Source organism: Maniola jurtina, chromosome 26 (genome assembly GCF_905333055.1).
Source record: "Maniola jurtina chromosome 26, ilManJurt1.1, whole genome shotgun sequence".
NCBI lineage: Eukaryota > Metazoa > Arthropoda > Insecta > Lepidoptera > Nymphalidae > Maniola > Maniola jurtina.
Window position 1 is genome coordinate 4,546,524 of NC_060054.1, and position 10,259 is coordinate 4,556,782.

At 39.7% G+C, this 10,259-nt stretch overlaps 1 protein-coding gene across 1 annotated transcript; it reads left to right on the forward strand.

Annotated features, from left to right (window-relative positions):
* Positions 1 to 210: 210 nt before the first annotated feature.
* On the forward strand, positions 211 to 9,860 carry LOC123878269 (homeobox protein Hox-A4). Its single transcript, XM_045925420.1, has 4 exons — positions 211 to 634; positions 6,093 to 6,168; positions 6,501 to 6,642; positions 9,747 to 9,860. Exons 1-4 carry the CDS (start codon positions 211 to 213, stop codon positions 9,858 to 9,860), a joined length of 756 nt encoding a protein of 251 aa, XP_045781376.1.
* The last annotated feature ends 399 nt before the right edge of the window (positions 9,861 to 10,259 follow it).

A 10,259-nucleotide genomic window follows, 5' to 3' on the forward strand; every position in this document is an offset into this window, starting at 1 on the left:
AAATTAACCCCCCCTAATAACCCTAGTTAATTGAATAGTTAAGTCATAACTTACTTAATCCAAATAAACTTTACAATAATCTGTGGTGAAAAAACAAGTGTCCTGAGACGTGTAAAAATTAAAAAAATTAAAAATAATGTCAAAGTGCGAATCAATGGCGTATAAAGTTAGTTAAAAAAAAACAACGTTTTTTTTTTAATTTAATGAACAATGATGGAGCAAAGGCAGAATCAGATGTATCCGAATTTGTCGGATTTAATTTACCAACAAAACATAGATCGTTTGAGTATAGATGACGAGAAATTCGGCGATAATTTCGCCGAGGGGGACAGATTCGGCGAAAACATTGGCACCCCGACGTCGCCTGTTTCTTTGGAGGAAGAAGACAGTTCTTCGGCATTTGGGGTGGATTTGACCGGGAAAGGGACTAATTTGGGCGGCAAATCCTTTACCATCGCCGCGATTTTGGGTTTGACGAACTCTGAGGAGGATGTGATGAATCTAAGCGTTCAAGAAAGGCTGCAGCAGAACCAACGGCAGCTGCAGAACTATTTGTACGCGGGCCATGACATGCAGAGGTTGAATGATGGGTTCTGCAGAACGATGGTCGGTGTGCCACCAGCTTTACGACAAGGTATGACGTAGAGTCTACGATTAGATTTTGTTACTACGGTTGTCTACGTCGTAGACGTATCTACAGAATACAATATAATATTCGTCAATAATGCATTTCGGTCATAGCTCATTTTTAGAGTTCCGTACCTCAAAAGGAAAAACGGAACCCTTATAGGATCACTTTGTTGTCTGTCTGTCTGTCTGTCTATCAAGAAACCTATAGAGTACTTCCCGTTGACCTAGAATCATGAAATTTGGCAGGTAGCTAGGTCTTATAGCACAAGGTAAAGGAATAAATCCGTAAACCATGAATTTGTGGTTACTTTATTTAAAAAAAAAGTGTTTCAATTTTCAAAGTAAGATAACTATACCAAATGGGGTATCATATAAAAGGGCTTTACCTGTATATTCTAAAACACATTTTTATTTATTTTTATGCACAATAGTTTTTGATTAATCGTGCAAAATGTCGAATCTGACTCGCACTTGGCCGGTTTTTTACTATGGGATATAAATTATATTATAGTCCGGTCAAAATAGACATTCAAGGTTACAATAATTCGCATAGAGCTAAAAATTGGTACGAATTTTTGGATAACCAATATCAATGAATTATGAAAAGGTCCCATCGATCCCACATTTGCAAAAAACAAAATATTCTCTTTTTTTAATTAGGATTTTCGGTTTTTGATGTCATTTTGTTTGGTTTTGAAAAAGTGTGTACATGTAGAAACCCGTTCTTTACCATGTACGTATACTAGTTCAAGAGATAATCTTTTTAGTTATTTAAATCACATAAAGTAAAGCAAGATCTAAAAAGTAAAGCATATTTTTACATTATGTATACTTGTGTTTTTCCACATAGCGGAATTTTCATGCTCAGTGTCGCTACTATGTATCTATACTAATAAATAAAATTGGAGTGTCTGTCTGTAATTTCGAAATAACTACCGCATATTAAGGTCATATGGTTATTTGAACGATACTATAACTGAATCACACGTTTTTAAAATTTTTGTCTGTCTGTCTGTTTGAAAAGGCTAATCTTGGGAACAGCTGAACCGATTTTGACGGGATTTTCACAGACAAGTAGAGAATTGACCAGAAATTAACATAGGCTACTTTTTTAACCGACTTTCAAAAAGGGAGTTGTGCTTTTCTACCTATGTACACCGAAATCTCCGATATTTCTGAACCGATTCGCGTCATTTCTTTTTTAATCGATAGAGGAACTTTGCGACATTGTTCCATAAAAAATTTGGAGTCCAACTCCTCAATCCTGATGCTGCAGGGGATCTGACCAATCCACGCGGGCGAAGCTGCGGGCATCAGCTAGTACATAATATAATATTATGTAAACTTCTAACTCCATAATCCTTCTGAAATAGAAATTGGTTACGCAATATGCTACGGTTATGCTACGAGCTACGGCGTAGCGCTGAATTCTATTCTATTCTTTCTTTATTTGCATTCATATGTCTAACATCATAAAATTGAATAGAATTTTGGGAGCGCTTTCCGGCTCTACTCATACAAAAAGCAGAAGAAAGTGAATTACCATATGTATTTATTTTTATTACCCGACTACGGCAAAGGCAAAACGAAGGGTTATGATTTTAGCAGTCTATGTAAATGATGTATGTAGGTTTGTATTTAAATGTGTGTTCTAACGCAGTTCCTAAACTACTGAGCTGATTTTGATGAATGAGGTGTCAATCGGTTCGTTATTATGGTCCGGGTGACATAGGCTACATTTTATGTTACATCCAAAAATATAATCCAAAGTCCAAACCAAAATTCCAAAATCATCCAAAAATATTTTTTTTCGAGTGAGATATCAAAATGTGAAAGAGGAAGAATTTCTGAGTTCATAAATAAATATAATATTATGTTAAAAGGCACCGAGTGACAGATTTTTTTTTAAATATCTATCGCTGTAGCTATCGGCAGTTTGCGGGTAGTAGTCGGGTTTTAGTGCTGTTTTTTTTTTTTTTTTTTCTCTCGTCTGGCTTTACACTGATTAGCCAATGTCAAGTTTGTAGTTATTTACAAGTTAGGGAAACTATTTGTATAAGTATGGACCCCGTCTGTGCCGGCGCCCGCCGACACACACGCGGCGCCTCTTTAGAGCGCTTCCCAGTCAGTTCCACCACCAACAAACACAGCAGAACACAAAAACCGGTCACTTCTAACAAAAAAACACTCCAAAAAGTCAAACACGCGCGCCAGCAAACCCCACCACAGACGAAGTCAAGTGCTGTTTAACTTTACCGATCTTGTTCGATGACAAGTTTGACACTTTATCCAGTCGGGAACTTAACCTTCGCCTGCCACATAATGGCTTGGCGCTGCGCTGCGTCGGTTTGGCGCTGAAGAAGTGAGCCTAGTGCAGCGGTCGGCAACAGGCGAACCGCTGTAGGGTTACGAACCACGGACGGTTGAATCTTGGACCGCTGAATATTTTTGACGTGACAACGTCTTATAATTCGATAGAGCCGGCTGCACGCACGAAAAAACATGACTCATGCGGCGTTACCTCGCTCTGAGGCGTTCCATGTAAGGCTTGAAGTGCAAGCGAGAGCGCGGAACGAGCGACAAAGAAGCACAATCGGCCTTTGTTGTCACGTTCAACTATCGTCATTAAACCGACTTTACAGACAACCAATTTTTTATGATATACCTATCATCTATTCGAATAAATGAATTACTGTTAAACATTTTGCATTATGAATCATGAGCACTTTATGTACATGATTATATTATAACTTTCGCATTTGCTAGTTCTTCTTGCAAAACAAAGTATAAAAAATGGCTCAAGACTGAATGTCGGTCGGTGTAATTTTTACCCGACTACGGCAAAGCCGAAAGGAAGGATTATTCACATCAGTGTTAACAATTGTTTTATATGTATATGCCTAAATAACCTAAATATGGCAAAGTGAAAAAATAAGCAGTATGAATTTTTTTTCTGGACCTCGACTAGAAATTTCAAAAGTATTCGGACCCCACTTAAAATTTCTTGCCGATCGGGGGTTGAATCCCCGGCACGCACCCAGAGTTACAGTACAACCAAATTAATAATGCGCATAGAAATGTTCGTCACTGTTCGGCAACGGTCGTATGATACACATGATATTGACTCCTATTTGTTTATAACAAGGTGCAAAATGCAAGTGCATTGTTTAGGGCTCTTACGATTCAATGATTCGGAATACGACAGTTAGCGAAGATCTGCACGCGCATTATTAATTTGGTTGTACTGTATGTGCGTTTTAATTAATTAAATATCACTTGCTTTAACGGTGAAAGAAACCTGCATGTCTGCAGAAGTGTGTGCAGTCTGCCAATTCACACTTGGCCAGCGTGGTAGACCAAACCCCTTCTCATTTGACGGCCTCCCTGGCGCAGTTGTAAGCGTTCGGGGTCTTATTAGTGGGAGTTTCCGGGTTCGATTCGCGGTAGGGGTTTGGAATTTTATAATTTGTTGTCGGTTTTTCTTTCAAAAATGTCTATGAAGTAAAACATGGAAAATAGTAACTACCACTGAAAACGATAGTAATTAATTAATTAATTAAACAATGTTGCTTTGTTTATGTCTTGGTTTTAAAGTTAGATATGATTGCAGTTTGTATCCCACTTCTGAGATGAAACAGTGGGTTTAAATAAAAAGAGCAAATCAGTATAATCGCACAAATATATGAGAGTAATTATTAGTGTGTTGAGTGAAGTGATAAAATAAATTAGTGCGATTATACTGATTTGCTCTTTTTATTTAAACCCACTGTTTCATCTTTCTAAATTTCTGGTTGGATCTGGCGGGAGGCTTCGGCCGTGGATAATTACCACCCTACCGGTAAAGCCGTGCCGCTAAGCGATTTAGCGTTCCGGTGCGATGCCGTGTAGAAACCAAAGGATTTAGTATGGGTTTAGTTAAAACTGCCATACCCTTTCCAGGTTAGCCCGCTTCCATCTTAGACTGCATCATCACTTACTATGAGATTGCAGTCAATGGCTAACTTGCATCTGAATAAAAAAAATTTAAAAAAAAAAATTGGTTGTCTGTAAAGTCGGTTTACTGACGATAGTTGAACGTGACAACAAAGGCCGATTGTGCTTCTTTGTCGCTCGTTCCGCGCTCTCGCTTGCACTTCAAGCCTTACATGGAACGCCTCAGAGCGAGGTAACGCCGCATGAGTCATGTTTTTTCGTGCGTGCAGCCGGCTCTATCGAATTATAAGGCGTTGTCACGTCAAAAATAATTTAAAAAAATTGAGAGGAGACCCGTGCTCTGTTGAAGGGCTTGAACTCCGGAATTCTGGTTTTGTCGTAACTCCGGAGATTCGAATATTACTGATTCGTCTCTAAAACCGGAGTAATCGTGAACATAACCGGAGTTTCGACTTTTATATTTTTAGAAAAAAGTCGAGCTTTTCAGCGGTTACATAATATCATAGATAATACATAATATACAGTATAGAGTTTTCATAAATTGTACCTACGAAGTTGGTTAAAACTTATCCAATTTTGTCAATGGAAAACTTAATAAAAAAAAATTAAAAGAAAAATCTTACTAACTTACATTTATTTCTTTTAAATTGACATCAACATCAACTTATGATAAGCGTTTTTTTTTAAAAATAAACTTACCTGCATCTAAATTAAAACTAAAAACAAATAAAAATTATTAAATTAAATTAAAAAAATACTCTTTAATTTTACCACGTCGTACAATAAACGTTTCCTCTTTATTTTTTTAACTGATTTATTTTCAGACTTGAACGCAAATGCGCAATTAAACTTTTTTTTTGAAGCTTGTAACTCCGGAACTCCGGACTTCAATTCAATTCATTTATTCGCAGATACAGGTACATAAAGATACAGGTACTTGGAACACATAGCATAAAACCCCGACTCCGGAGCGGAAAAGTAGTCCAATTTTCAGTTTTTAGGGTTCCATACATCAAAAGGAAAAACGGGACCCTTATAGGATCACTTCGTTGTCTGTCTGTCTGTCTGTCTGACTGCTGTCCGTCTGTCCGTCGTGTCTGTCAAGAAACCTATAGAGTACTTCCCGTTGACCTAGAATCATGTTTGGCAGGTAGGTAGGTCTTATAGCACAAGTACAGGAATAAATCTGAAAACCGCGAATTTATGGTTACATCATTTAAAAAAAATATTAAAACGTGTTTCAATTTTCAAAGTAAGATAACTAGGTATACCAGTTATCACCATACCAGGGGTAGGTATCATATGAAAGGGCTTTACCTGTACATTCTAAAACAGATTTTTATTTATTTTTATGCATAATAGTTTTTGATTTATCGTGCAAAATGTTGGCAAAATACCCGAGTACGGAACCCTCAGTGCGCGAGTCTGACTCGCACTTGGCCGGTTTTCTCTATTGTGAGCCGGTCGTGGGTTGGTCATGACGATAATAACTGCGCTGGGAAGGTTCCTCATGTACGTGTTTGTTGCAGACAGTCCGAGACCAGATCTGAGGCCGCAGGTCGGTCAGCTCAAGTCCAGGACACACCCCGTCACCTGTTCCAATGCGTAAGATCAATTCTTTTTTACCCGACTGCGGCAAAGCCAGAAAGAAGGGTAATGATTTTAGCAGTCTGTGTATGTATGTATGTAGCTGTATGTATGTACTTATGTATGTTTGTATCCAGATTCTCTGTGTTCCACCGTAGTGCCTAAACCACTGGGCCGATTTAGATGAAGTAGGTGTCAATTGATTCGTTGTAAAGGTCCAGGTGACATAGGCTCCATTTTATACGAAAAAATTGACCCAACGGATTTTTCTTCGTTTTTATTTTTATTGTTACAACTTTCTGTGTAACAGAATAAAAATAAATAAAAATAAACATTAATTTGTGATGCAGCACTGGCAGAAGTAAACGTATAAGGACAATATTCACGCCGGAACAGCTGGAGCGGCTGGAGGCGGAGTTCGAGAGACAGCAGTACATGGTGGGGCCTGAGAGACTCTACCTTGCTCACGCTCTGCAGCTCACTGAGGCACAGGTATTGCAGCTCATGCAGAAGTAAACGTATAAGAACAATATTCACGCCGGAACAGCTGGAACGGCTGGAGGCGGAGTTCGAGAGACAGCAGTACATGGTGGGACCGGAGAGACTCTACCTTGCTCACGCTCTGCAGCTCACTGAGGCACAGGTATTGCAGCTCATGCAGAAGTAAACGTATAAGAACAATATTCACGCCGGAACAGCTGGAACGGCTGGAGGCGGAGTTCGAGAGACAGCAGTACATGGTGGGACCGGAGAGACTCTACCTTGCTCACGCTCTGCAGCTCACTGAGGCACAGGTATTGCAGCTCATGCAGAAGTAAACGTATAAGGACAATATTCACGCCGGAACAGCTAGAACGGCTGGAGGCGGAGTTCGAGAGACAGCAGTACATGGTGGGACCGGAGAGACTCTACCTTGCTCACGCTCTGCAGCTCACTGAGGCACAGGTATTGCAGCTCATGCAGAAGTAAACGTATAAGAACAATATTCACGCCGGAACAGCTGGAACGGCTGGAGGCGGAGTTCGAGAGACAGCAGTACATGGTGGGACCGGAGAGACTCTACCTTGCTCACGCTCTGCAGCTCACTGAGGCACAGGTATTGCAGCTCATGCAGAAGTAAACGTATAAGGACAATATTCACGCCGGAACAGCTGGAACGGCTGGAGGCGGAGTTCGAGAGACAGCAGTACATGGTGGGGCCTGAGAGACTCTACCTTGCGCACGCTCTGCAGCTCACTGAGGCACAGGTATTGCAGCTCATGCAGAAGTAAACTAGATTCACACTGGAACAGCTGGATCGGCTGGAACGGCTGGAGGCGGAGTTCGAGAGGCAGCAGTGGTGGCGCCTGAGAGTCTTGACTAGCTTGCGCACGCTCTGCAGCTCACTGAGGCACAGGTATTGCAGTTTGTCTTTACTTTATTCACGCTGAAACAGCTGGAAAACTAGCGAGCAAACGGGCAGGCGGATCACCTGATGTTAAGTGATTACCGCCGCCCATGACATTTGCATCACCAGAGGAGTCACCGCCGATACGTTGCTGGCCTTTCAGGAATTTGCTGGTCTGCCCATGTTGTAATCTAGTGGGGAACACCCCTGATGGGACTTGATTCCACAGTTTGCATGTAAGTAAGTGGAAAATCAGATCTGGCACAACGGGCGGTCGAAGTCCACCAGGCACCCAGGTGGTTAGGGTGAAATCGGGATGAAATTGGGATGCCTATGTCTTTAACAAATTATTTATTAGGAATCATTAAATCGAGCGACTTCCAAAATACGTAAAATCCACGTCTTCTGTCAGTTTCAAGTTTGCTAACTGTTGGAAGCCAGAGCCAAAAAAAGTGAACGCACCTTGTCTACGACAACCTTGTCTATTGTGTCAAATGTCATCTTAAAAAAAATTGTATTTTTTTCATAGTGAATACACTCCAAGTTTATTATTAATCTAAAGTCTTTTTATTTACAAAAATAATAAGAAACTTAAATTCCTACACTAACCATTTTAAATTATCGATTTAACTAAAAAAGTACATCCAGTTATGTCAAATGTCTATGACGTCACTTCTGTGAATTTCATACAAGCTCACTACTAAGCGAGCGTTTTGACGTTTAATAAAAAGTCACTGATTTGACTAGTAGTCATCATCCCTATATTGCTTGCGGTGCGGTTGTAGAAATGTCTTCTTCTTCTTCTTATTTTTAACCCCCGACCCAAAAAGAGGGGTGTTATAAGTTTGACGTATGTATCGTGTATCTGTGTGTCTGTTTATCTGTGTATCTGTGTATCTGTCTGTGGCACCATAGCGCCTAAACTAATGAACCGATTTTAATTTAGTTTTTTTTGTTTGAAAGGTGGCTTGATCGAGTGTGTCCTTAGCTATAATCCAAGAAAATCGGTTCAGCCGTTTGAAAGTTATCAGCTCTTTTCTAGTTACTGTAACCTTCACTTGTCAGGGGTGTTTTAAATTTTTAATTTACACTTGTGTGCTTTTAGTAGTGCCACACCAGCACAATGCACTTCGCCAATGTCGCGTAGAATGGAAGAGCCACAAAGAGGATAGTTTAAAAATTGGCGATACAAGATTCAAAATTACATTTTGCAATAAAAGGATTTAGTCAATCATCTACAACAGCACAAAGACAACACAATTAAAGAGATCTAGAAAATATATACAAAACTAGCTGTGCCCGCGACTTCGTTCGCGTGGAATAATGTCTTTCGGGCGAGGCGTGTAGTACGTACTCTGTACGTTAAAAATGTTCGCCGTGATTCTTTAAATTGACATAACTTTTTTATTTATGAACCGATTGACATGAAATAAGCACTAAATGTTAAGTGAAGCTTACTACAATATATTAGTGAAAACCGTATCTAAATCGAATAAGCCGTTTCTGATATTAGCGTGCACAAACACACAGACAAACAGACAAAAAAAAATACAATTTCGGGTCCGGCATCGATATAATAACAACCCCTGCTACTTTTCTTTTTATATTTCCAGTGTACAGACACCACTTTTCTACAATTTTATTATATGTACTTATAGATGTACACACTAAAATATATACTTACTAGCTGATGCCCGCAGCTTCGCCCGCGTGGATTGGTCAGATCCCCTGCAGCATCAGGATTGAGGAGTTGGAATCCAAATTTTTTATGAAACAATATCGCAAAGTTCCTCTATCGATTAAAAAAGAAATGACGCAAATCGGTTCAGAAACCTCGGAGATTTTGGTGTACATAGGTAGAAAGACACAACTCCCTTTTTGAAAGTCGGTTAAAAAAGTAGCCTATGTTACTCCCTGGTCAATCCTCTACTTTTATGTGAAAATCCCGTTAAAATCGGTTCAGCCGTTCCCAAGATTAGCCTTTTCAAACAGACAGACAGACAGACAGACAGACAGACAGACAGACAGACAGACAGACAGACAGACAAAAATTTTAAAAACGTGTGATTCGGTTATAGTATCGTTTAAGTAACCATATGACCTTAATATGCGGTAGTTATTTCGAAATTACAGACAGACACTCCAATTTTATTTATTAGTATAGATATAGATTACTTATACTTTTATTTATTTCATATTCCTTTGGCAGGTGAAAGTGTGGTTCCAAAATCGTCGGATCAAGTGGCGCAAGCACCATCTGGAGGTGACGCAGCAACGCCTTGCCGTGCTGCAGAGGCACCGGCCCGACGACAACGACATCTAGATGACGTCATAGCACGGTTTAAGAACTAGGAGTTTGTTTGGTCTGTAAATTACGGGACAGGAGTCAGGACGTCATCTGAAGGCACAATAAAACCGAGAGCATCTTTGAGGGTTTCAAATCATGCTTAACAGGGCTCTCTCCGTCACTTACTCCATACAATCGTAGTCCCAATTTCATTTGAATATCAAGCAACCAAAGTCCATATTCTAGTAACTAATATCTGTGTCTGTGGTGTTTTAGATTTTTCTAAAAATGTGTAGTTTTAAAATTGCTGGGGCTCAGATTTGTATGTGGATTTTTAAGACCGCGTAACTTTGAAACCGAATATTTTAACGGTAATCTGGAAACTACAGGCAAAGATATTAGTTCCCGGAACGTTTCTACAAAATTCCATTGAGT

Coding starts and splice junctions, on each gene's coding strand:
- LOC123878269 (XM_045925420.1), top strand. CDS start 211: ATGATGGAGCAAAGGCAGAATCAGATGTATCCGAATTTGTCGGATTTA. Junction 635..6,092: donor GCCACCAGCTTTACGACAAG/GTATGACGTAGA, acceptor TGTTTGTTGCAG/ACAGTCCGAGACCAGATCTG. Junction 6,643..9,746: donor TGCAGCTCACTGAGGCACAG/GTATTGCAGCTC, acceptor TTCCTTTGGCAG/GTGAAAGTGTGGTTCCAAAA.